The sequence below is a fragment of the Tympanuchus pallidicinctus genome, unplaced genomic scaffold (assembly GCF_026119805.1).
Source record: "Tympanuchus pallidicinctus isolate F22 unplaced genomic scaffold, pur_lepc_1.0 scaffold19, whole genome shotgun sequence".
Taxonomy (NCBI): Eukaryota; Metazoa; Chordata; class Aves; order Galliformes; family Phasianidae; genus Tympanuchus; species Tympanuchus pallidicinctus.
Genome location: NW_026294710.1, coordinates 628,252 through 654,833, shown reverse-complemented (window position 1 = coordinate 654,833; position 26,582 = coordinate 628,252). Strand labels below are relative to the sequence as shown.

General features: G+C 48.9%; 1 protein-coding gene across 14 annotated transcripts in view; it reads right to left on the bottom strand.

Moving 5' to 3' along the window:
- Window positions 1–26,582, bottom strand: part of ZNF618 (zinc finger protein 618) — a 136,337-nt gene that overhangs the window by 21,441 nt on the left and 88,314 nt on the right. For 10 of the 14 annotated variants that reach the window (XM_052680700.1, XM_052680699.1, XM_052680707.1 and 7 more), the window contains 5 exons: window positions 23,212–23,250; window positions 7,757–7,846; window positions 6,380–6,415; window positions 5,553–5,630; window positions 4,501–4,590 (listed from right to left, as the gene is read on the bottom strand). In XM_052680700.1, the coding sequence (XP_052536660.1) occupies window positions 4,501–4,590; window positions 5,553–5,630; window positions 6,380–6,415; window positions 7,757–7,846; window positions 23,212–23,250 (333 nt within the window). The remainder of the gene's footprint in view (window positions 1–4,500; window positions 4,591–5,552; window positions 5,631–6,379; window positions 6,416–7,756; window positions 7,847–23,211; window positions 23,251–26,582) is intronic. The other 4 variants (XM_052680702.1, XM_052680706.1, XM_052680701.1 and 1 more) reach the window with 3 other exon arrangements.

Here is a 26,582-nt window from a genome sequence, read left to right as displayed (position 1 = left end):
AGGATGCTGCAACAGTGAAGGAGAAAGTCTAGCAGGCATTTCAACATGTCTCCCTGGAAGACAGACAAATCCACACTGCCACAATGCATCACCATAACAGAACATGTTATCAGAGTCTCTGAGCAGCTTACCATACTGCAGGTACAAGTTTTCACTGATTTGTGCACCATATTTCTTCAGAAAGATCTTGCCAGGATGGATGGGAAATACGGCTAAAAATGTCATTCAGATGGTTTGGATGGCATTATACCACTGCTGCTAGAGAAAGATCTCTCTTTAATGGACATGATGGAAAGGGATTCCTTAGCAATGGCCTGAAATTCTGTATGTTAGGCAGAAACCTCTGCTATTGGAACTTTCCAAGGGAAAAAAACAGTCCTGAAATCTATCAGATTCTTCATGTGCTTCTTTTTACAAACATTTCTGTTGTATAAGAAATTAAGGCACTTCAGGTTTGGAGTGGGAAAAAAATCTGAACTCTCAAGTTTCACTCAATGACATGGAGGAAGGAAAGACAAACAACTGGAATCTACTTTTTATTTTCTTGGTCAGGCAGGATGTGAGGGGATACCACACATACTACCACAAAGAACTGCTTTCCTTAAGAGAAAAAGCCCTGATGTCACCTATCTTTAAGAAACACTGCAAGTATTTGAACATCTCTTGATGAACAAATTGTATCCTGTGCTCTTTACAATAAGAAAAGTAACTGAGTGGTCAGGCTTGATGAATTTCCACGAGCACCTCAGGCATCAGCATGCAGGAGGTCTGACCGTCTCCTCAGAAGCTCAGTCTGACCACAGGGCTGGCAGGGCAGTGGTCTCATGAGACAGATTCCATCCCACAGCCTCCGGCAGGCACAGAGATGGCAGCCAGGTCAGCCAGGAGCCTGGGTCATCAGGAAGGTTCTCGGTGATGAAGCACACCTGTGGTCAAGCTGACAGGTCAATTCACAGGTCAGAGGCAAGATCTGGTCTCACGAGGATCAGCAAGGTCAGACACAGCTCAGCAATCCTTAAGGAGGTCCAGGGCAATGGGGCTGGGTTAGCATTAAACGTGGAGGTTGCTGGCCCTGCATGTGGCAGGGGGTTGGAGATTCATGATCCTTGAGGTCCCTTCCAACCCTGGCCATTCTGTGATTCTGTGACACGAGTGCGGTGAAGCGAGGAAGTCGGGGTCTGATCAACAAGACCCACTGACAGGCAGAGGCACGTCTGCAACCAAGAGACTGATATCCCATAGGGTAGCACAGGCAGAGAGACTGACATAGCTGAGCTGTCACTGGGGTTTGGTGTGTGAGCGGAGGCCTCACGTGAGGCTGCTCAGCGCCGTCAAGACTTATTAGCACTCTGAGGACCTGCCATCACATCAGATTTTCATCCCAATGGCTGTGGATGGCTGAGCAGACACCACAGCTCTCACCACATGCTCTCATTCTGTGGAGCCTGGTGCCATACAGCAGTTACCAGGAAATCCTGGACTTAAGAAGATAAAACCTAACTCAGAGGCTTTTCCAGCCTGTCCACATCCCTAACACACCAGGTTTTCTCTGTAAGCACAACATCTAAGAACATTTGAAGTAGCACAGTTACCTTCAAATGTGGGACAACAAACATGCCTCCAATCCTACAATTCATTTTTTTTGGAAACAGCATCTGACCCCCTTCCCAGATTGAACAGATCTGTTGGCCAATAAAAACACTGTGAATATCAATTTTCCAAAAGAGTAACAACTCAGGGCTTTTTCCTAAAGCTAGAACTATCTCCTGACTACCAAAAGAGGACTTCTGAAGGAGACATTTGGCATTAACAATTCCAGTGACCCCTATAGCAGAGTGCTTTGCCAGACAGCAGATATCGAGCAGCAATGACAAAAATTATCCTGGAAGGCTCCATAGACTCTGCAGGATATAAGTCTTTGTTTTAGCCTCTTTGCAATAACTTTAAATCCTTCATCACAGAAAGACAGGCTCCGGAAGGGAAGTTTGTACTCCAGCAGAGAGACCTAAAAAGCTGGATTGGTGATACTGAATTGCATTCTTTATTCTGTCAGGCTAATTTTGCAGCATTTGCCATATAATACCACAGCCATGGTAAAGACAGAGTCTCAGCTTTACTTCCGGTGACTGCTGGGGACTGAGAAAAGCCAGTTATGCACTGCATCAGAAACCAGGTGTTCACAGCTACATCACAGGACTTTGGCTGACAGGAAGAGCAAGATGGGAGGATGTATGGGCTAGCCTGCCTGGGAGCTAATCACACCCTCTCCTGTATGCTCATCAGGGTTAGTGGTTTGTCACTGTAAATCATAAATCTTACTGGTCATGGCAACTAAGAGAGGAAAAAAAAAAATGTAAAAAAAAAAGGGAAAAAGTTTATAAGGAGGTTTTAAACCTTGTGGTAGTAGTATCCTGATCTGTTCTTAAGTGACCACTTAGTAAAAGTTACTTGCTGTAAGGACTGGACATGTTCTCTCTGTGACTATTGTCTAATCTGAAGTAGGGACAGGCTTTTTCTTCTTTGCAAAGGCTACTACACAAACCACAGTCCAAGAATGGCTCCAACCTCAGCATTCAAAACAGTGTGCCACCTCCTCCAATACTCATGACAACTGGGAAAGCCACACCTTCCTGCTTGACAAATCCCTCCCCTAGACAGTTAAGATCCTGATACTTCAGAGCTCAGGTTTTCACTCAGCAGCTCTCCTAATACCTGGTTTTCTGACTTCACCCAAATTACAGTTTCAGACTGACCTGACTTACAGCAGCCAAATAACACACACTGAGCTCACAGCACAAGCCCTCAGCCTTATGTTGGGCAGGTGACCCCATGACTGCACTCTGCACAGGAAGAAGTACCTCCATGGACCATTTGTATCTGCAGTCAGATCTGCACAGCCTGCCTCAGGCAAATTGCTCTCAAAGAGGAATGGCTGTGTTTTCCTTTTATAGGATAGCCTGGACTGGAACCAGCAGCTGCAGCCTATTATTATAGATGGCTGGGAGGAGGGAGAGAGATCCTCAGTGATAAATTCCCTTGAAATGGGATGTACTGGGAAAATAGCGATCTGTTCTTGTGGAACAGAGATTCAACATACACTACTCACAGCACACAGCTCCTTAGCTATACAACCACCATGTTTCTTTGATTGTCTGCACGTGAGTGGTCTGCATGTGCACTGACACCAAACGCTGGTGTCAGTGGGTCCATCTATTCTATGAGATTGAGCTACTGCTCTTCACCCCAGCAGCTTTTCTGAGCACCTGATGACACCCAGGTTAAGACTACTGTCTACCCTGGGAAGTGGAAGTGGAGGGTGCAGGGATGTACAAACATAAGCACTGAGTTAACTCTCATGGAGGTAAGCAGGTCAACTGCTGGCAGAGGTTTTCTGTGCCCCACATCTTCCACCATTGAGCTGGTCTATCTCCATTCTTCAGACAACCTACATGGGTGCTGTCAGGAGCCACCAGGCCTAGACCTACCATCAAAGTAATGGTCTGGTGGATTATGTTCCCAATTTATTTCTACAGAAGTCTAAAACTAAACCTGCCTTATTACAATTACTTTAGACCTCAACTGAAACTCATTTTGGCGAGGAAGGAGTGTGCACTCCCTCTGCTGGCTGCAGATGAGCAGCTAACAAAATTGACTTAATCTAACAAGCTCAAGTTCATCCATCCCCATCATCAGCCAAACAGCTGGCAGCCTGGCAAACATGGGCAAAAGAGCAACTATGCTGGCTCACAGCACATGAACTGCAACACCGCGCAGCACCACGCTATGAAAAAAGCATAAAGTTTAGGGGCAAAGAACTTCTCTGCATACTTTTAAAGCATCCTAAACCAGCACGTAGGAAGAGCTTCTCAACTATTTTTACTAGACTTATGCACTGAATTACACTGACTTGCTCATTACAACCTGCCCTTTGTCTGGGGAGTGCAGACTGTAGTGTCGCGCAGTATGCTGAGAACTGCCTTTTCCTGAGCTCCCTGAAATAAATATTTTATTGCCTGTGATTTAGTAGCAAGCTGCCAAGGTAATTCACATGATGTTGAAAATCAGTTTGAACTTGCTGTCTGCAATAGTTTCTCAGAAGCTCCTAAGAAAGATGCTTCCCCACGAGGATGTGTGTTGATTACTTAGGGGAGGCCAGAAAAGTTCGTGCGTCTCTTCGTAATGAACACTTTGGGCACTGGAGCTTTCAGTTAAGCAACAAAATGAAGTATCAAGCCCTAAGGAACACGTGAAGAATGGCATGGGCTTTGGTAAAAGCTCAGTGACATCAGACACCTAACAGTAACAGGGCTCCTGTAGGAGATTCCAGCCCAGCTTTGCAGTGCCCTGGTCAGCACATGATCTGCAGTCTGCCAGCTGCAACCCCACAAGGTCCAGTGGAAGGATCCACAAAATTAATACATCCTCCTGGCAGCCCTCATCTTTATCAGCAACCTCTGTATATCATAGTCTGTAATGAAAGATTTCCAGCAGGATACTCACTAATAGGTGCATGCAGTGCCACGTGCTCTTGGTATGGAGTGTAGTATTTGTACTGCTTGCCACAGAATTCACAGGTATAATTGCCAGTTTCTGTGAAGATAAAATACATTAAAAAAAATCAGAAAGGAGTGCAGCAACCTCTCACAAAATCACTGACTTCTTGTCTCTTTACGTAGAAACTAGGCCAGGTGACAAAAAGAACACTAGAGCTTTTTCCTCTTGCACTGGGAACTTAACTGCCCTATAATTGCCCTAAAACTCTTTTCCCAGAAAAGGCAGCAGTTGAAGCAAGTATCCAGTGATGGATCAACTCCAGCAGAACTGAACAAGGTACAAGAGATTGTCTGAAATTTCAGCAGGTAAGTGTGTAAAGCAAAAGAGAGAATCCGTTTTTAAAGTCTACACTACAGAGAATTTTGTCTTCTATTTACAGATGGTATGTGCTGCATGGACAACAGGGACACTCCTCAGGAAATAGAGCTGTCAAGTTCAAGTCTTAATTACAGAATGTTTATGTTGGAATAGATTTCTCTTGCAATGAGTTTTTCTGTGCCAATCTGTGTTTTGGAGGTACTTGACAAAATGGAGCAGGGTAACCACACACAGATACCTTCTGTTCCTGCCAGTGCTGGGAAGTACAGAATTGACAGTGAGCTGCAAGCTGAAGCAAAACCCCGGGTTCATCAACTGTATCCAAAATGGAGATGAATAAGGAGGACATAATTTGGTCCCTTTTTTGTTTCTCTCGAATGTGTTTGGTGAGCCCACCACAGAGGCAGTGTGCATGTTAACACTGCCAGCTCTGCCAAAACACCTTTAATCACCACCACTTTGCTTTTCTTTTAAACTTCCTCCCTCTTCTCTTAACAGAGCTCTTGAACACAAAACATCACAAAGCTGCACTTCTCAGGGCCAGGACTGGTGATGGCTGGTGTTCACTTGAACCTAAAGGTATCTTTCACCATCCATGAGGTCCCAACACCTTTGCTAATGCCAGATTTGAAACCCTTGTGCTTCCTCTTTCAGATGTGAAGCTCTAAAATAACTCATACTTGGACCAATCTTCTGGAACGGTTCTGGCTCCTCCTCCTTCACTTCTTCTGCTGCTATGACGGCCTGGTCATAGGGGTCTGCAAGAGAACAGAACCAGAAAGAGAGCTGACAACACCCTCAGGTTTTCCTTCAACAGCTGCACAGGCACTCAATGCTCCTGCATCTGTAATGATATTTTGATCTGTAACAAGATTTCAAAACATGAATTACAATCCCTCTGTCTGACTTGTCCTTCCTCCACCTCGGGTGCCCCAAGCAGACAACAAACCCCTTCCAGCCCAGTACATCCTGACTTACAGATCAATAATGCGTTGGATTTTGCTTGAAGAAACACTGAACAAACAGAGGCTGAGTTACCTTTTCTGATTTTTTTCCAGTGCATCTCCCACCTAATGATGTTTTAATGTCTGAAAGTGGGCACAGTAATACAGAATGCCAGCAAGTCAGCTACCAGATGCTGATCAGTGACTTTCTAACATATCACAGCACAGTTCAAAGCAAATCAGTACCCAACCCACTTTATAAAATAACTTAATTTATGCCTTGAACAAGTCACTAAATCACCTGAGACATGGAATACCTGTTTCTTTGATTTTTCAGAAGCCTGATCAATTGTATTTATAACAAAAGCCTGGGATCTACTAGGGCTGGGCATTAACCTATGGGGTGAACACGTCAGGGAGGAACAGAGGATGCTTTTCTCCCACTGCAATCAGTGACAAAACTCCCTGGACTCTTACAAGCGTAGAGGCAGACCTGCTGTGCTTGAGCTACTGAATGCTTGAAAAGGTTTGTGAAATAAAGCACACGAAGGATCTCAGCTTACCTGCCCGGTTTTCTGGGGCCCCTTCCACACTAAAAACTAACACAGAATAGAAAAAGGAGGGGAAGAAACAAAACAGAAATTAAATCCTCTGAAATGGCCGTGTTTTCCTCCTCTACCTCACGCACCGCTTCAGCACGTTTCAGCCCCACTGAATACACCAGGCTCTGTGCCCCAGTCCCTCTTCTTCCCATCAGCATCCACACAGGAACTATTTGAGCATGCCCAGCCCTAAAATACAAAGATTCTCATGGCCTTTGTTCTGACATGGGCACAGTCCGATGGGAAGTTCAGATGCACTCCAGCTTCACACTTGTGTTTGCTGACACACATCTGGTCCCTTGGTGGAGCCATAATGGACACTGGCTTTGCAAGAAACAAGCAGAAACTATGTCCAAAGCCCTCTCCTAAGCCTAGCAAGAGCTCCCTGAGCCACAGCTCTGCAGGTACCTCTGACAGGAGCAGACACATCTGTCTCACAGCAACTTTTAGCTCAACGCATTTAATTCTAGTAAGTATGTGGCAGAGAGCAGGTGCTGCTCTTTGAGCACATTTAGGCAGCAAACTTTTTGGATAGCTCTTATTTGTAAAAAAAAAAAAACCACTTGCTTTTTTTGAGATGCTCCAGCTAACTGAAACCTCCTGCCAAGCCTCCCTCCCTCCTCTGCCAGGTGAGGAGCAGCATCAGCAGGCTGCCAGCATGTGCAATGACAGTTTGCAGTAGCTGTGGGCTCCATGTCAAGGGGTTTTAAATGCCCTGCAAGCACAGGCAGGCAAATGAAAGACAGTATGTTGCTGCTTCTACTCCATCATGTATAGAAAAACGAAACAAAGTGCTTCTGGAGGAGGGCATCTGCTTCTGTTGGAGTGTCACTGCCTTGACCACATCTAAATTTGCACAGGAAGAACTGGACTGAACAGCATCAGGTCACTACCACAGTAATTAACAAGAATGAAACAGTACTTCTCAACTCTGAAACACTGGTTGTCACAGAGGAGCATGTTAGGAACAAACCTGTGAAGTAAGAAACCAAAAGACAACCAACCCTTGCACAGCCAGCAGTCAAACTGACCATTTACCTTGGAGCACTCAGCAATAAGATTTCCATCTTAATCACAAACAGGAATGCAGACGGGGGATTGCAAGGACCACAGGTCCCAGCAGAGGGTGTTGTTTTGATGCACGCAGAGAAAGGAGCCCAGCAGCCTTCTCCCTGCAGAGCATGAGGACTGTGCCTCCCCTGACAAAGGCAAGGGAGGGATGCTGCGACACATCACACGGCAGGGCTGCGAGGTCCTGCAGGACCACATCTGGCCTTCATCACATGGCACCAATGTCTCATTCTATCTTAGGTATCTAAGCATTAAAACAGTACTCACCATCCACAGCGTGCAGGTCTCTGTGCTCTTGGAAGCAGCTATAATATTTATATTTTTTCCCACAAATGTCACACGTGTACCTAAAGTTGTCTGCAGGAAGAAGAAAAAAGGCCACTTCAGAAATCTTCAATTAAAAAGCAAGTGCTCCAGACAACACTGCTCAGTCACACACCCCACGCTGTTACATCCATCCCACGTGCCCTGTCGAATTCCTCAGGCACACAGACAGCTGCTGCTTCACAGTGACCCTGGTGAGCACCACACTCACATTTCTGCATTTCTCTTTCACAGTCAGGCAGCTCTGCTCTCCAGTGAAGCCCCACAGGACCTCACAGCAGGTCCTGCTGAAATCTCCTTTAGAAGAACTGGGTCACAGCACAGACAAGATGAGATGAACCGGCAGAACTGAGCTCAAAGCCCAGTGAGCCTGGTTCTGTGTCTGTACCTACATCCTTTTTGTTCACCCCACCCCAACAACAGCTCCCTTCCCCTTCATCACAGTTACCCCACTGCTATTTGGTGTCTGCTCCCTCACGTCACTCCCTTCCCACATCCCCACCCTGCTGCAGTCCTGTGCTGCCCTGTGTCCCTGTGTGCACTCACACAGGTGGGCTGGTTCCATCCCTGCACAAACCCTGTCCCTGTGATGGATCAGAGTAAGACATCTTCAAAAAGGGAGTTTTGTTCTCCTTGCCACTGCTCTGAGGAGCACTACAGCAAGATTTGCAGCAGTCTGTGGTGCCTCTGAGTTGGGACAGTGATCTTTTGCAGGACCCCTGGAAACACTGGGGAGATGCTGCCAGCATGGCTCTGACTCCACAGGGAACAAAATGCTGAGCAGAGCTGTACCAACCCTAACACATGCTCAGCTCTCTGTCAGAGCCCTTGGGCCTAGCCACGTCAGGCTGGGGAGGGGAAGCCAGACACACAAAGATCTCAGGATGCTTATGGATCTGTTCTGCTCTGTCTGGGACAGTGAAAGTCTCTGGTCAAAGACTCTGGTCCAGATACTGTGCCTATGGAAGAAGAAAATCAGAGCAGCGGTGCCGTACCCCGAGAACATTGCTGATGGTCAGTTTGGCGAGGTTCTTCCACCTCCTGGTATCAGCCTCATGCCCTCACCCCCAGGCAGCCACTCTGCACTGCAGCCATCTGCAGTGCTGTCTCCACTGTGGCCACAGCAGCTGGCAGCCCTGACAGCTGGCCTGTTACGAGCAGAGCACATCAGCCTGGGCAGCTACAAAGCATCCTAAAACTAAAGGGCTGCACCTGAAAGCAGGAGTGAGCCAGGGCTGTGCACACTCACTGCTGCAGCTCCTCAGCCCCACTGTCTGCACTCATCAGTGAACCAAAGCATTGTTTGCTCTTATCTGCTCCACACTGCATTCTAACGCAGCAGAGTATGCACACTGTCATCTTTTGTTTTACTTGTCCGTCATTTATCTACGTCAGAGATACAATTTTAAAGCTCACATGCATTGATACAGTCTAACCATGGACTTGTTTTCATGGTCCAACTTGGGGTTGCAGCACTACATGAACTTTCACTTCCTACTCTTCACTTGGCAGAATGGAAGTAGAGCTACAGCAATGCATGGGAGGACAACACCAAACAGCAGGTGTTCAACAGGCAGGCACTGGAACTTTGCTTCTGCTACCAGAAAATCTTTTTATCTTAATTAGGGCAGAGCAATGTAAGCCAGACAGAAAGATTTTTTTAAAGTCCAGGATGAAAAAGTCAGACAGAGCTCAGATGAACAGAGCAAGATGCAAAGGATCCACTGCTTCAGGAGGATGGAGAGAAGCAAAACAACAGCGTCCAAGTGACAGAAGCACATGGAGTCACTGCAAAGATACATCTAATTACAGCTCATCAGCAATCTCACACAAGCCCCTTCTGTGGCCATACAATGGTGCAGAGGGTCTTAATCTACCCAGGGCCCTACGTGACAACAAAGGGAATCTAATGATTCCTAGTGACTACCTGTGTACCCGCTGTGAAAATATACAGTCAATTATGAGCAGAGAAAATTCATAATGAGTCATCAGTAATCAGTCCCACATCACTGGGTTCCCGAAGACAAGAAGCCAACCTCCTTCTTGAAGACTAATGAGCCATGCAGCAGATAACTGAACTCTAATTCTTCAGAGGAGTACCTGATGTCGAGCACTTTCAATATCTCTGTTTGGAGGAAGAAAACTGCTACAGCCTTAGCTTGGAAGCAAAGTGCTCAATAATCACACTCAATGGAAGGAAATAAAAGGAAAAGCTGGGCACACCACAGCACTGGGGTAGCAGCTCACAGGTCCAACAAGCAAAGCAAAGCACAGCTCCTGTAACTTGGGGCGGCACTGCCAGGGCTGAGCCTGACTGGGTGACCACCTCTTTCCCTGGGCAGCATGGGGAAATGAAAGCACAGACCAGGTGCAGGCCAGGAGAACAGGGTTTGATTCGCTCTGTTAGGGGACTGCTTTCCCTAAGGAAGAACAACCTTCATCATGGGAAGTGAGAGTTTGTTCCAGCTGGTGTTGGTACGAAGCTGTTTCTCTCTGTGATAGCACTCAGCAAGCAGTGCCAAGTCGCAGATGTGAGGAGCAGTGCGGAGAGCACAGCAGCAGGCTGCTGGTGTGGAGTGAAGCTTTCCCCTCTCTGAGCAGCAGTTACTCTTGCAGGGCTGCTCCACAGTTCCAAGCTGTACCCAATAGAGCTGTCATTGCTGGCAGCTCGAAGACACCTCCTGTGCTCCTTGCAGGGACAACAGCTTCCTTAGCAAGGAGCTCAGTGAGCACAACCAGCCTGCAAGTGCTGCTGGACAGCTTCTAATGATACCATGTACCTTGCACCGGGCAGGGTAGGATCCAGCCTGGGCACCACACCTGCTATATACAGCAGCACAGCTGGCAGTGGGAAGAGCTACAAGGGACTCCTGCAGGTCCACTGCCTTTGCTTATGGCTGATTTTGTTGATTACTGTTTAGGTGACAGTCCAGCATCCCTGCTGCAAGCTGAGCAAGCACCACATTACACTGCAACAAACCTAATTTCAAAACATTTAACAGTCAAAACAAAAAACACAAAAAAAACACAACAAACTCCAAAGTACAATTCCTCCTTCATGCTCATAAGTCTTTCAGAAGGGAGCACGACTCAGGAGGAGCTGCAGCAAGACAGCCCTATACCCGCAGTCAGATGGAATGCACGCACTGAAGGACAGCATCACCTCCACAGAAAGGGCATGTAACAAAGCAGCTCTCTGGATGTGAAGGGCAGGCATACGAACACAGCAGACAGGCTTTGCAAGCACCCCAGCTCTGGGATCAGAAGGCACTTTCAACCACTTTGCTTGTAGTACAAGCCAGGAAACGCGCTGCTCTCCGCCTGCCTGCAGGGCTGCTGCTGGCAGTGCTGTCGTGTGGTCTGTGCTCAGCAGTGACTCGTGGCTCCTGAAACACCGCCCCAGGGAGCAGCAGCCAGGCCATCTTTCTTCCCAGACGCAGCGTTGAACAGTTTGAGATCTTTTAGCTGTTTTGCTTCAGAAATCCAGCAGAGAAAAAAACACATATTTCATTTTGACAGGAAAGAGCATGGGCAGAGAGCACGTGCCTAGCGGTGGCAGGCAAAAGAGACTTTGTTCTTCAGGGCATTTGGCCCAGGACCTCCGGATTCTGCTGCTGTAGAAACCCAGAAGGGAACAATAGCAATCAGACTTGTTGAAAGGTCAGGACTTCTGTATCGCAAGCTAAAAATACTGATCAATTAAATCGCCCTCAGTGCAGGAGTCTGAGACCACACAAAGCACACAAACTCAAATTTCCATTGGGCTGTGAGCTCTGCACAACATCACAGAAACCCAAACTGGAAACAGTTACACAGATGATCCAGATGACAGCCTTGCAAGGATGAGATCACACCGCCCGCTGAGCGGCACAAACGGATCTCGGCACGGCAGGCTGTGGGATGCCCAAGGACTTCCCCACACTGAGCAGTAAGCTTGGCCTGCCCCACAATCACGGCTACCTTTGGCATGGGAGAAGCCACAGAAGCGACCTGCCACAGGAGCTCTCACAGCAAACCAGGCACTTTGCAGATACTTCTCAAAGTTAAGTGATTCCACCCTCAGAGAGCACAGCACAGACAGCTGTGCGTTTGGGACAGCCTCCAAATGTGGAAATGGAAAACCGGTGAACAGAAGTTACAACAGCCTGCTGAACTGCTGCTGAAACCCAGCAGCGCTCCAAGCTCCCGGTGTGCAGAAAACCAGCAGTGTATAAGAGGGCAATCTGCACAGCACCACAGCATTACCTGCCCTGCTCCTCCTTTCCAGCAGGAGGTTTGGGAATGATGAGGGAAGCACTAATCCTCAGGAATCCCTCAGGATTCCCCAGGAACACCCAGGCTGCCCAAGCGCTTCATAAAGCCCAACCACATCCCTGCCAGGGGAGGCAGCTGGATTTCTTACAGCTAAGCCTGCTGCAATGGGTTGAGCTGTCATCTCTACGAGGTTGTGATGCTGCTTTCAGAGCAAGGTCTCTATGACAACGAAGTGACAGCACTGCCCTCCAGCCAAGGTCAGTGGGTTGTGGACAGTCTGTGAGACACTGCTGCTTGGTATCACATCCCTGGAAAGCTGCAGGCAGATGCTGCAGTGCTGAAGTGTCCTGCCGGTGGTGAATGAAGCGGGCTGGTGAGAGGGCTGTGTAGGACACACCTGAACATCGTCTTTCCTGGGATGTCTGCTGCACTGAAAGGAACAAGAACCAATTCTCCACTGAGATCCAAAGCCACCATGACGAAGCCACTTGGTGCAAACAAAGCAACAGGAAATACAGGAATTTCCTGAGGTATGTTCTGCTTTTCCACCACTGGAGAACACCTTTCTGAGCTGTGTCCAACATGGATGACCTGAGCAGTATCCCTAGAAGACGACTCACTGTACAGCTACTGTCTCCTTAGAACAGAGCCAGAGAAAAGCTATCTGGGACCCTCACTCAGTTCTGTGGCACAAAGAGTTCAGAGAGAGGTGTCTACTGTCTTTCAGAAGCCAGACGGGCACCTGGAGAGACAAGGTGACATTTATGGCTTCCTCAGCTTGCAGGATATTTCCCAGGCAGATTCAAGGCAGTTCCTTTGACCTTGCCCTTCGGCATCTTTAGGAGCTCCCTTCTAGATAACAGACTGGGGGGAGACTGGGAGCAATGTATGCTCACTGCCTGCAGCCCTCCCTCCACTCCTCACTCCAGCACTGCAGTCGGGAGCTTTATACCTGGCATTTTACAGCCAAGGAGAGAACTGCCAGTAAAATCAGTGGCAAGCTGTTACACAGAGCTCGATTCAAAGGTGTCCAATGGCAAAAATTCCTTGGAAAGCCCAAAGTCAGCAGCAATCCCGCAAGGGGATTAAAGTATCCCAAGTTATGTTAGTAAAGATTAAATAATCATAAAATCCAGAAACTTGGAAAGGAGAGAATTCCTTGCACACAAAGGCTCCAACGGCTCCACTCCTAAGTTGGGGGTTAGTTAGCCCTTCCCTGTGGGCTATTCCAAGATCACTCGTTTCATGATCACTTCCTTCCTTCCCATGAACGTTTGGCCTCTGTCACAGCAGACATTTATTTAGGCACACGTTGGCCTGGCCTAGCATGGCACTTCCCATGCCTCTCAGCAGGGCTCCTAAGCGACAAGCCAAGAAGGCAGGCACAAAGCTGCAGGCAGCCAGGCCACCCTCAACCAGGCAGGCTGTGAGCTGCAGGCAGGCACAGGGCTCCGCAGCTGATTGCACCTTACAGCACTTCACAGAATACTTTCAAGTCAGTGGGCAGTGAATTCTCTGAGTTCCTGATGCTTTATCCAAAGCACACATCACCTGAGCAGTCAGCACGATGGATATTCCTACACTGTGCATCCGGGGCTGGATGCAGTCCTCCCTGTTGGGAACCCAACACCAGACTAGCAGGAAATTCCGTACAGTGCGGAATTATCCCAAATCCACTGCTGACAGCCAGCCAGCCCCTTCTTCATCACAGTGATGGTCACACTGGGGTGGTGTTTTCCTTCGCCTTCCAGGGAGGACGGAGCTCTGGGCTGTGCTCACTGGATGGACAGACAGAAAACTCTTCCCAGGGGCTGCCTGGCTGCTGCACGTCAGTGTTTCCTTCTACACTTCAAAGTACACTGAAGTTTAATCAAAACAGACGGCAACTATCAGCAATTTAAAGTGAAAATATTATGGCATTTTGCAATTATCCCCCAAATCAGCATTACGAACAGGATGTTCGGATTCTGTGCCACAAATCAGACATGCCAGACAATATAATTAACGCCAGCAGATCGAGTTTTGTGCTTATTTCATTCTGGTGTCAATCCGGGGCAGCGCCGGATCCTTTTCCATTTAAATTTCGTTTCAGTGTAAGTGTAAGAATGCTGGAAAGAGAGCGCTGATGTTCTCCTACCAGAAACTCAACAATCTGCAGCATCCATTCTGCGTAACAGGACACCTGTACACACCTCACCTGCTGATGCAATATCATTTCTTTTTTGTTCACACAAACACGGATGCTGAATCCCCACCACAAGTGAAAAATTCAATTCAGCCCATATTGCGGAATTATGCACAAGATACAGTAAGAGCCATTTTATTGTCAACTCCTTTGAAATCAGAAGGTTTGGCTGAGAAGTACACTGCTCACCTGCTCACAGCCCAGATTCAATGATGCAGCACGATGGGCTGCATGAAGGAAAACAAATCTCGTCTGGACTTTTTTCCTACTCATTTGTCCTTGATTAGAAATGTTGTTACTGCGATTTCCAGATGGGGATTCACAGTTTCCAAAGTGGAAAGGAAAAGTGATAGTTAAATGACTGAGCAGCCCTGAGGAAGAGCTCCTGGCACCTTAAACTTCATACTGGGAATGACAGAGGAGACAGGAAAGCCTTCTCTCTACAGCTGTCCAAGATAATCTGGAGGTCGAACCTTTATGCTTAGTTGAAAGCAGGAAATCTTAAGAACACAATCCCTGCACTGTTCTGCCCTTCCTGGTTACCGAGACCCTTAAAAGTGGGAATCCTGAGCATGTGGTGAGGCAGGCTGGGTCACACAGCAGTGCAGTCTGCTGCACCTCCTGGCTTACAACTGACTGGGATAGTGCTTAATACATTTCAAAGATACTTGAAGTAAGAGTTTTGTGTGCTATTCTGCTATAAAGTTGCTGAAATGCTCAGCAGAGGAAGGGGCAGGCTGAAAGAATCTGGAATAATTAATGGCACTGATGTCTGTATACCTTTTCTGCTGCTAAATTTCAGCTCATGTTGGAGCATGGAAAGCGTATCGCTTCCTGATGAAAGGGACGGATGTAATTCTATCTTCAGAAAAGCTCTCCTGGCATTTTCAGGACAAACTGATGGATGAATGGAACATGGGATTACTACAGCTCTTACCCTTTCTATTAGAATAAATGTATTTTTCCTTCAAGTTTGTTGCCTAGGAATGGTGAAAGAGATTTGCTGCACGGTATTACCATCCAGATTTCTGTAAACATGGTCTATTTGCTCACAATCTGAGAAAGAGGGAGAAATATACTTTCTTTTTTTTTTTTTTTTTAGTAAGATCACATGAAATTCACAGATATATAGAAAAGTTGAAACCTTCTTTCTAAAACCTAAGACTAAAACTACACAGAAAGCAGCTGGTGCTTCCCAGAGCTACAGAGCTGCAGACCACAGCCTCAGTTCCTTAGTGCTTCCATGACATCCTCCTCCTGCACAGGAATTTATCATTCTTGGTCTCAGACCGTTGGGAGATGAATGCATTCATCTACTCGTTAGGCAAATGGGAATCTAAAGAGACTTTACCTACTTAAAATGCAAACGCATTAAAAAATAAAATCCATTTTTATAGCTTTCCCCAAGGAGCAGGAGTATTATTAAATAAGAACACTGGAAAAATTAATCAAAGTTGTAAATGAGTAACTGCTGGCTGTGGCACGTGTATGTGGGTGTGCAACCACACACTGCATTGACTGTCAGTCACCAGTCAGGCTGCACTGGTGCAAGGCACGAGGGGGCTTCACCACAACAGTGACACTGCCCATGTTTCACTCTGTTAATCTCTAAAGAGTTAAAAGAAATCCAGGGAGACCTCACTGCAGCCTTCCAGTACTTGAGGGGAGCAGATAAACAGGAGGAGGCACAGCTGAGGGTGGATGGTGATAGGACAAGGGGAATGGCCTTAAACTGAGACAGGGGAGGTTTAGGTTGGATGTTAGGAGGAAGTTTTTCCCCCAGAGGGTGGTGAGGCACTGGCACAGGTTGCCCAAGGAGGCTGTGGATGCCCCATCCCTGCAGGCATTCAAGGCCAGGCTGGATGTGGCTCTGGGCAGCCTGGGCTGCTGGTTGGCGACCTGCACACAGCAGGGGGTTGGAACTGGATGAGCGCTGTGCTCCTTTGCAACCCAGGCCATTCTATGATTCTGTGATTCTAACAAAGGCTAAAATATACTGTAATGAAACATTAAGGCTGCAAATTTGAATATTTAAATCCAATGAAGACATGTAGATGGTCATGGCTCTTCCCTAACCTGAAATTAACAGTAGCAAACTACTTACAATTCCTTCCATCACTGTTCAGAACGCTGACATCGCCGCATCCTGCACGTGTACGGGCTGTGGGCAGGGAAACCTTCATTCTGAACACATTAATTTAACGGGTTGAATTCACAACTTTTAAGATGTTTTTGCACATGTGAGGCATTAACACCACGCCTCTCCAGCTAATGACTGCAAGGCGCATTCCAGCCCACATCCTCACTCCTAACCTTTCACTGCTTTTCTGAACAAATTCCCTTTCCGCCTGAACTTTCTCATGCTTAGTCAGGGCCCAAAGGGAAATCTGTTTTTAAAAGCTCAGGCCAATCTTTCTTTTCTTTTTTCATTTATAGGGTTGTGAAGTATTTACTATTTAAAAAAGAAATAAATTACTTTTCTTCCTCCAACTAAACAATGTCACACAGCAGAGACACGCTCAGAGCCACCATCCTGCCCACAAGTGATGACTCCAAACACGTTTGGCTAAGACCCTGAAAAGAAAGCCACAGGTGAGTTTGCAGCCTGCAGCACCCACAGGCAGGGAGGGGAGCTGGCACTGCTCTCAACACTGCAGTCAGTGCTATGTGCTGTGCCCAGCACCCAGCCAGAGCACCAGCACCAGTGGGACACTGCTGGTGACAGCACAGGTACAGCCCATTCTCAAGCAGCTCAATCCCCAGCACCACCGACCTGGTGAGAATCACAGCCAGCTTTCCAGGAGTCCAAGAGCACCGCAAACTAAAACTATCTTGCTACACCACCAGTACCTGATGACTGAAGAAATCAAGCAATCAGAAATGGCTCGCACTTGGTACAGCATCTGCCAGGATGTGCAGCAATGCAGGTGCTGCAGCACAAGGCTTGAAGGCAGGCAGCTCTGCTGTGCCTCCAGTGTGCTCCCTAGGGCCCAGCTCTGAGCCAGGGGTGGTGACAGCATTCAGTCAGCAACCCCAAACCCAAGGACACAGTGCTGCATCCGTCCGCGCATCCATCTGCAGCTGGGGCACCTCTTCTGACAGCCACCTTGGTCCCCCTGCATTGCACAGGCACCTGACCTTAACAGCATCTTTTAACTCTGTGACACCACAGCAGATGCTGTACATCACCGCCCTCCTTGCTGTTTCCTCTTGTGTGCCACTGAATGCACGTGTAAGGCTTGCTGACTGGCATTCCATCCCCAGGCTGCGCTGGTGGCCCTGGAGCTGAAGCACTCCTCATCATTTCACCATAGCAGCATGATTTCCATCAGCTTCTAGCTTTGCAGGTAAGAAGAGTGCAGCCCACCCACTTCTCAGTCTCTCATTAAGGGCCAGTTCTGAGCTGCAGAGATGCTGAAGCCTGGACTGTATCAAAAAAACAACTCCCCTCATTTCCAGCTGTGCTCCCTTTCCTGGAGGAGAGATCTGTTTTTCTCTCTGTAGGACATGAACAGCTGAGTAAGCCTTCCATTATAAAAGCTTTATACGCCCAATGCAGTAAAGCAGCACTCGTTAACAAGAAAAGCAATTCATAATACATCAAAAAGTTGCTCTAAGTTGGGAACTTTGGTCTGAAACATTTGGTAAACAGCATCACCTGCAAGACTGTTCAAAAATTCTTTGCAAACAGGAGAAATGGGCTTCAACACAACAGACAGGTGCAAGGTAAAAAAAGCAGTCGTGTTATCTGGGTCAGTGCTGGGATCCATTGGATCTGGACCATGACTTCTCAGCCTATGGGGCTGTTCACAGGATGCACGAACACGTTAAGAAAACCGCTTCCATCTCTGCTAGCATTTAAAGAACAAATCAATGAGCTGCCAGGCACACAACGGTCTGGCTTTGCAGGCAGGATCTGCGCACTGCGCACTGCATAGTGGGCTCCACTGAGCTGCACAGCAGTAACCTGCAGGCAGCAGAAGCACCTGCTGTAAGCATCTGCTCTTGAGAAACTGCTCAAAATTCGGCTTAGCCTCTTATCCAGCACTACATGTAAACAGAAGTTGAGGATGGAGACAGAAAGAACAGGATTTGCCAGAAATGACCACTAGCGGTCTTCAAACCTGCAGTAAGTGCCACAGATTTGCCACAGTGACAAAGTGTGACACTGCCAGGAAGGAAAGCAAGGGAACTGTTTGAACAGAACTGTACAAACAGTTCTGAGAGGAACTTCTTTCCCTGTTACTTCCTGGCACTCTGCAGAGTACGTGGCTGGGGCAGTGCCTGCATCACGGAGCAGCCTGCATGCCTGGGAGCGCCGCCTGCTTTTAAATTACTGCACCTTGGGCATCACGGCCCTCAAAAAAGCAGATCAAACCACGTCATCAGCTGGCTTGCCTGGATTCAGCCACACCGATCAGCACACCGCAGATAAAATTCATGCTCTGCAAATCACTTCTTTCTGACTTTTCCCACTTTTCACAGTATCACTATTAAAAATTCCAGGAAAGGTGCAACTCTTCTCCATCAGTGTCACATCCACCCTGTGCTTGAACACCTCCAGGGACGGTGACTCCACCACTCCCTGGGTCAATGCCCAACCACTCTTTATGAGAAGAAAATTTTCCTAATACCCAACCTGAACCTCCCCCGGCACAACATGAGGCCATCATCTCGTCCTATCGCTGTTACCTGGGAGCAGATGCTGACCCCACCTCACCACAACCTCCTGTCAGCAGTTGCAGAGAGCACTGAGATCTCCCCTGAGCTCCCCTTCCCCACACTGACCCATTAGTCTCAGCCCATTGATCAGCCTGTGCCTTCCTCTGCAAAGCCTTCCTGTCCTCAGGAAGATCAGTGTTCTCCCCGACGTCACGTCACCTGCACCCTCACTGAGGGTGTATTCAGTTCCCTCGTCCCAATCACCAGTTAACAAGTTAAACAGGGTCAACTCCAGTATCCATTCCTGATGTGCACCGCTTGACCTGCCACCAGCTGGATGTAACTCTGTTCACAAGCACTCTCTGGGCCCAGCCATTCCAGGCAGCTCTTCAACCAGCAAAGAGCACTGACCTGCCCAAGACCTTCTCCAGGAGAATGCTGTGGGAGACACGGTTATAGGCTTTACTGAAGTCTAGGCAGACTGTATCCACAGCCCTTCCCACACCCACTAGGTGGGTCACCTAGTCATAGAAGGAGATCAGGTTAGTCAGGCAGGACCTGCCTTTCTGAGCCCATGCTGCCCGATCCCCTGGTTGACCTGCACACGCCGCATGAGCACACCCAAGATGATCTGCACAATGACCTTCTCTGACACCGAGGTCAAGCTGACATCCTGCTTTTTCCTGGATCCACCTTCCAACTCTTCTTGTAGCTGGGTGTCACACTGGCAAGTCTCCATTCACCTGGGACTGCTGATAAATGATGGGAAGTGGCTCAGCAATCACTAGGCAAGCACTCAGCAGTCACTGATTCAACAACGGTCACAGCCCCTCTTGCCCCTAAAATGTGAAATGTGCGCTGAAGGCAACCTGCAAAGCACCTGCTCACACCAAGGTGATGCTGCCTGGAGCCACACTGCTGGCACCATCCCTGCTGGGAAGGGTTTGGGGACCTCTGCTTGCCAGTGGTTTTATTTAGCTATCTCTCAGGTTGCCAAGAATTTCCCATGGTATGTGAGCAGCAGGAGGGAGACTGTTTTTACAAAGTTTCAAACTCCCTTAACCATGAATGGAATTTCCATGGAGAATGATGGTGCACATCTAGTACAAACACCTTCTTCCCGAGGACTTTGAAAAGTCTGGAGCAAATAACACAGACGTGAAAACATCTCAGAAATGACTGCCAGGCCTTTCCACAGGAACTGTCAGTCAAACTGGCCATCCTTGTCCACAAAGAAATATCGAAGAAGGCTTTCTTTACAAAACCTCTCTCCTTCCTTCTTCCCTATCAGTCAAATTTGGTGGCAGCTCGACAAGTCTCTATTAACACATTAGCACTGTGGGTTGTATTGTTTTCTTCTCTCTACATGTGGGAATTCTGGTCTTGGACCTTGAGCCAAAGCTAAAAAGAAGCTCCCAATGCCATGCAATCATGTCCCCAAGAGCACTCTCTCTCCTCAGCACCACAGATCTCTGGAAAGAATGGGTTCAAATAAGAGAAGTGAGTCCCAGAGGAAATCTATAGACTAAAAACCCCAACAGCTGCACATAACCAACAGCTTTTCCTCAAGGGAGTCTTCTAAGCGCCTTCCCACCTAGAAAGTCTAAACACCAGCATCTCCTCTTTAAGCAGCAAACAAAGAAGTGGCCTCAGCCGTGGCCCTGCTCACCCCACAGCTTCCTTCTTCCCAGAGCAGCCAGCCCAGCCTGCAGCAGCCTGCTCCTCCCACAGCCCTCCAGCCCCTTGCATAAACCCACCATCATCCAACAGACCAAGCAGAGCTCACAAACCCAGCACAGCAGGGTGGGGATGGTGCTTCCCAAGAGCAAAGAGCTCTCCCTGCCCTTGGGGTTTAGCAGTGCAGCACAGCACAGCTGACTGCCACCACGGCTGGGTGGGACACAACCACATGCTGTGCTCTGCAACTGGAGATGCGTCCCCACTGCCCCCAAATTCCTCAGGTGTCCGCTGTGGCTGGAACAGCTGCCTCCAAAAAAGTCACCATGGGGAAAACGTGAACATCTCTCAAAAACCTGCAGTTTGAGCTACCTGAACCACTGCCAAGGATCTGCTGCTGGACAAGGGGGATCCTCTTCAGTAAGTTTTGAATGGACGCACTCTATGCCCCAAAGACCCATGGAGAAGCACATTGGAAAGAACAAGATCCTGCCTTAACTGTTAAATACTAAGAAATTTTGGAAAAAGACAGCAAACCTCGCATGCAGAGCCTAAGAATCTAGAAGTTCCCAACAAGATCAAAATAGCAAAGGAAGGTTTGAACAATACAGATGTCTGTGATAGAAAGGGTGTAAACAGCCAAATCGAGTTGCAGAGGAATGGCACTGGAGCAGCAGGAAAAACAAAAATAGCAGGAAAGGAAAGATAAATAAAAAATTCCTAAAATATAAGAGGAGCAAACGGAACAAGGAAACAAGAGGACCATTGAGTCAAAGAAGAGCCATGCAGAGGCAAGAAGGCAAGGCCAGGGACTGAATCCAGCCCCAGAGGAGAGGGCATAGGGAGGAAAGAAGACAGCTGAATTATTTCAAGGAGGGAAAGGGGAAGGTGACTTCGTCAGGAAACCATCTGCAGTCAGGAACAGCAGTGCTGGCTGAGCTGTTCCACATTAAAGCTGTAAGACAGGCGACACACACAGCGGCTCTTCTGCAGAGGTGGGCAATGGCACCACTCACCATCTCCCTGCTCTGGTGGCCTGCTCTTGCCTCCAGCTCTTCAGCTATGTGAGACTATTTTGGGAGGGAAACGAGTGTGTCTGCTTACAATGGGCCCCGTATCTCCTGCACTGGGGACAGCAGGGGTCGTACTGCCCTGAGGAAGGATGGAAGGCAGCCCCTGTCCTCACTGCTGCACCTCTGCAGCTATCAAGGCTGCTGCTCTGACCCTGCTCACAGAGCAGCTTCTTGCTGCTGCCCCCTCCCAGGGATTTTTCACACCCCTGACTTCCCATTCTCTCCAGTTCCCTGAGCTGCAGCCAGCAGCCACAACAGAAGAGGCAGGTATTGGTCACAGACGCCCTGCTATGGCTCAAATGGTGCGGGGTCTACTCACATAGCAGGGGCACAAACCCTTACTCTTTTCCCCTTTGTCTTGCCCTCTGTTTCTCAGCCAAAAGCACTCCTGTGCCACGCAAGAAGAGAAAAAGTTCACTTACAGAAAAAAAACAAAACATGCAAAGCTCAGACAGAAAGGATGCTTATAATGCCCAAACAAACATGCTCAGGATATAGACAGCTCCATGCCAAAATCCAAAGCAAGTGAGCATGAGATGAGCCTGGAAAGGCTCAGGTAAGAGAAACACCAGCAGGCAGCACGGCAGCTACTGAGCGAGAGACACCAGAGCGGACAGCACAGCCTGCGAAGCAGCCTCCAGTCTGTGCCTGGAGCTGCAGACCCGTGTCACTGGGTGAGCTGAGAGCCCATCTGCAGAGCCCTTCCATGGGCAGCTGCTGGCTGTGTGGCTGCTGGGCCGCACGGCTGTCCTGCAGGCCGCCCCATCTCTCCTCACGGGACCGGCCTGACAAACAGGCAGCAGTTTGATCAAGGTGGCACGACTGCTCTCGTTCATTATTTCTGCTCTTTACTATTAGCTAACTTGTTTCCTCACCCAGCCGGGCTCAGCTTGGTGCCTCTGTACCCACTGAGGTTGCTCACTTACCTTCCAACGAAACCCGCAGCTCTCATCCAGCGGGACCACAGACCACAGAGCTCTCTGACCCAGCCGGCTCTGCGCCCACGCCCGCTCACCCGGCGCCTTAACCGAAAGCCTCCCAGGACGGAGCGGGCACGACCTCTGCCGCTGCCCCCCGCTCGGGGAAGGTTTTCCCCCTCACACCGCCTGTCCCTCTCCTGCCCGCTCCCCCCCACATCCCGCGCTTCGCTCCGCGCTCCCGACGCCTCCAGGTCCCCGCTCCACCACCGCCTTTCCTCAGCGAAACCGTGGGGTCCAGGTTCAAAGACCCTACAGCAAAGCCTGGATCCGGGCCGCCTGGAAGCCGCGTGACGGTCGGGGGGCCGAGGCGGTGCGGCGGGGCCCGTCCGCTCAGCGCTCCCCGAAGGCGCGCGGCGCGGCCGCCCCCTCTCGCCTGCTCTCCCGCTCGCCGCCATGTCCGCGGCGCGGGGCGCCCCCTGCCGGCCGAACCCGGCGCCGCAGCTGCGGGAAGGGCCCGCGGGGCCCTCGGCCTCCGCCCCGGCTCCCGCGAGGGCAGAACGCCCGCGGCGCTCGCACACGGCAGGCCCCGCTCCCCCCTTCCGCACGCACGGCGCCGTGAGTACTTACTGCCTTGTGAGGCTCCTTCACCTGAGGCAGCTTCAGTGTCTGCAAAGAGAAAGAGCTGCACTTAGATCTGACAGCGGACTCTGCCCCGCGTCCGACGCCTGCATCGCTGTCCTGCACCGGGCCGTGCAAGGGATCCCCGCGCCCAGCAATGCGCTGCACGGAGCCCAGCGGGCTCGGACCGGCCGCCTCCGCGCCCAGCCGGGCAGCAGCTCCATCACAGCCCTCGCGGCTCCGCTGCACCCCGTGCTCCGTCATCCTGCCCGTCCCAGGCACGGCAGGGCCGTACAGCACGGGCTGCAGGGACCGGCTCGTCTCACGGCGCTGCTCACGGCGTGCCTTTGTAATTAATGCTGAAGGAAATCCTCGTGCATTTCCGGGCAGCCCGGTCTGGTGGTTGGCGACCCTGCACACAGCAGGGGGTTGAAACAAGATGGTCACTGTGGTCCTTTTCAACCCAGGCCATTCTAGGATTCTATGAAAGCAAGACGGCAGCGCTGTGCCCAGCCCAGCTCCCATGGGAGACACGCGGCCCAGGCTGCTGCCACCTCCCCAGGGACTGTGCTCCCTCCTGCAACAGCAGCACAGCCTATGCCAGGGATGGGCCACAGCCACAGGAAGCTCCCTGGGGCCGTTCCACCCCGGCTTGCTGTGAACGCATGGCAGCACGCTCCCTCTGCTCTAATAACGCCAGCAGCACACTGCAAAGACTGCATTCAAGTCCTGAATGAACACAACGGGCAAAGCTGCAAGCTGGAAAACAAAACCCAGTATTACAAGTCAAGGGTTGTAAATGATGAGGACTTCCAAGCCATTTTGAAGTGTGTCATATTCATCCTAAGCTGCAGATACTGCAAGTTATCTACTAACAGAACCACATTTCCAAATATTCCGTGTGTCTCTTGGAATCGTGCTCACGTCGCTCTGAAAGCCGAAGATGCGGAATGGCACAGCATTTTTAAATTTTAAATTTGCAAGTTTAAGTAATGAACAGTTTGCATTTAATTTCCTTCTTGTTTCTTGAAAAGAAGAAAAATAAATGCCTGCGCGTTTGTGAATTCGTACATTTCTTCTGGTTAACCTGCCCGATGCGATCACTTTTCTAGGCAGTGAGATTAAACACCATGCAATTAATTTGGCACAACTTTATAAACAGTGGGGCCAGATTAAAAAGCCTAATAAGTCCAACCCATGCATTTTTCCTCAGCTGCTATTTGTTTGAAATCCCTGCTATCACTTCAGGGAACAGACAGCTGTGGCACAACGGAGTTCTGCAAAATACTGTCCCAGTGCTCACAGGCAACGACGTGAAGGAAAGATACATGCTATGCATGCACCAGACCATTTCTGTCATTTACACAGATTTTAAAAATAGTTAAATGTAACAAGCGACACATCAAGCAACACGCAAAGGCTTAAGGAGCAGATCTGAACTGTGTTAAGAAACGCTGTTACTCTTAGTCATAAGATAAAGTCTTAATGAATAAAATAAAATAAAGAAAAAACCTTAAAAATCCCCTACCAGCCCATTCTAAATCACCTTTGGGCTCAGACCAAGTAATTACAGCTTTAAACAAAAGAGCAAATTCTGAGAAAGCTGAAACATTGTGAGATCAGCAGGAAAGCTGGAAAGCAAGAATGTTAACTCCTGTGTCACAAGAAACTCTCTGTATCTCGTATTAAAATCTGCTGCAGAGCTGGAAGCACGCAGTTAAAACTAGGGATGCTGGGCACAGGGGGCAAATATCTCCCCAGATATGGCATGGCTTTTCAGCAGCAGGTAACCATGCAGGTGAAACCCAGGTTTCTTCAGAACAAAAACACCATCTGCTCAAGATCAGTCATTTCTTCATTAATTTTCTACTCTTATCTCACGGAACTGCTCCAACTCAGACTCCACAAACAGGCACATAGGAAGAACACTCTTTTCCACACTCACAGCGGAATGAGGCATCTTCCTCGTCATATTCTGGGAACTGAGCAGAAACCCTTCCCATAAAATATCAGTGCAAGACTCCAGAAGCTCTGAGAAGTTCTCGGACCATTGGAATGAACATCATCTAAAGACACCAACCGTACTGCGGTGCACGCAGCTTCTCCTGGGCAGCCCCTCCTCAGGGCAACGCAGCAACCAGACTACATCACTAAATAATGAGGAGAAACAACCCAACAAAATCATTATTTAGCCCAGAAATGTTCATCTGGAAATGGAGAGCTTCCACCCTTTATCAGAGTGGAGGCGATGCATCCTGCAAGGGTTAACCTCCAGCCTGGCCATTTGCTTTCATTTGCTTTCTGAAGAATTCTCTGCTGGGTAAAAATTTCACTTGTTTGGCTTCAGCCCAGACGTTCTTAAATTTACTTTTTTTCCTTTTTTTTTTTTAAAGCCTAATAAAGTAATTTCAGCCATTTTTGAGTTACCTAGAAGTGAAATAACTTTCTTGACTCAAAACACAGCTATGTTTCGCTGCTCACATCGCTCCAACCTGACCAAACTGTACAAAACGAAACTTCTGAGCTCACTAATTCCTGAAGAGACTCCAAACCTCCTCATGACTTGAAAAGCCCCACGCAGCTCAACAGAAAGCACTGTACATGTCTAAGGCTGGCCTTCCCGTAGGCGAAGCCGCAGTGTTTGCCCTGGATGGTTCCTACCAGCACAGGCAGAATCTGCAGCTCCAGCTCTGCAGCAGGAGAGGAGCAGAGCAGCTCACAAAGGAGCCATTCAGCTCAAGAACGCAACTTGTTGGGTTTGTTTTTCAGTTCTGGGGAGGCATGGGATAAGGAACACAGGCTTTTCATCTCTTTCTAGGTAGCCCAACTGTGAGGATGCTTCTTACCTACATTTCTGACTCGGCAGAAAGCTTTACGGGGGGTTCCAACACCTGCATCTGGGCTTTGAGAGCAAAGCAGAGTGGGAGCTCACCCCAGCAAGCCAGAGCTTCCCCAGCAAGAGTTCTCCCCACCCTGGGCACTGCGAAGTGGCTGAGTTCCTCCAGCCACGCTGAGCACCACAGGGAATGCTCAATGAACAAGAGAATGCCACTTATCCAACAAGAAACCACCTGTTCCCGAACACAGACAACAAAAACCAAATCAGCCTGAGGAAAGGAAGTCACCGCCAGCAGAGCTTCTCTGCCACGGAGACTCAGGTGCACATACAAAAAAATCCAGGCAATTTCTCTTGAAAACGATTGCTATAATGAAGAACATGATTTCTGCTCTTTAGAGTTGTCACCAGAGTGACAGTCTGAATGTGGAACTGAGCTCAAAGGAGGCATGAAATCCGGGTCTTGCAAAGCAAGGAGCTGACGGGTCAGGACAAGAAGGGAAAGGGCGAAAGACCTCAGGCCTGCAGCAGCCACAAGCCCCCA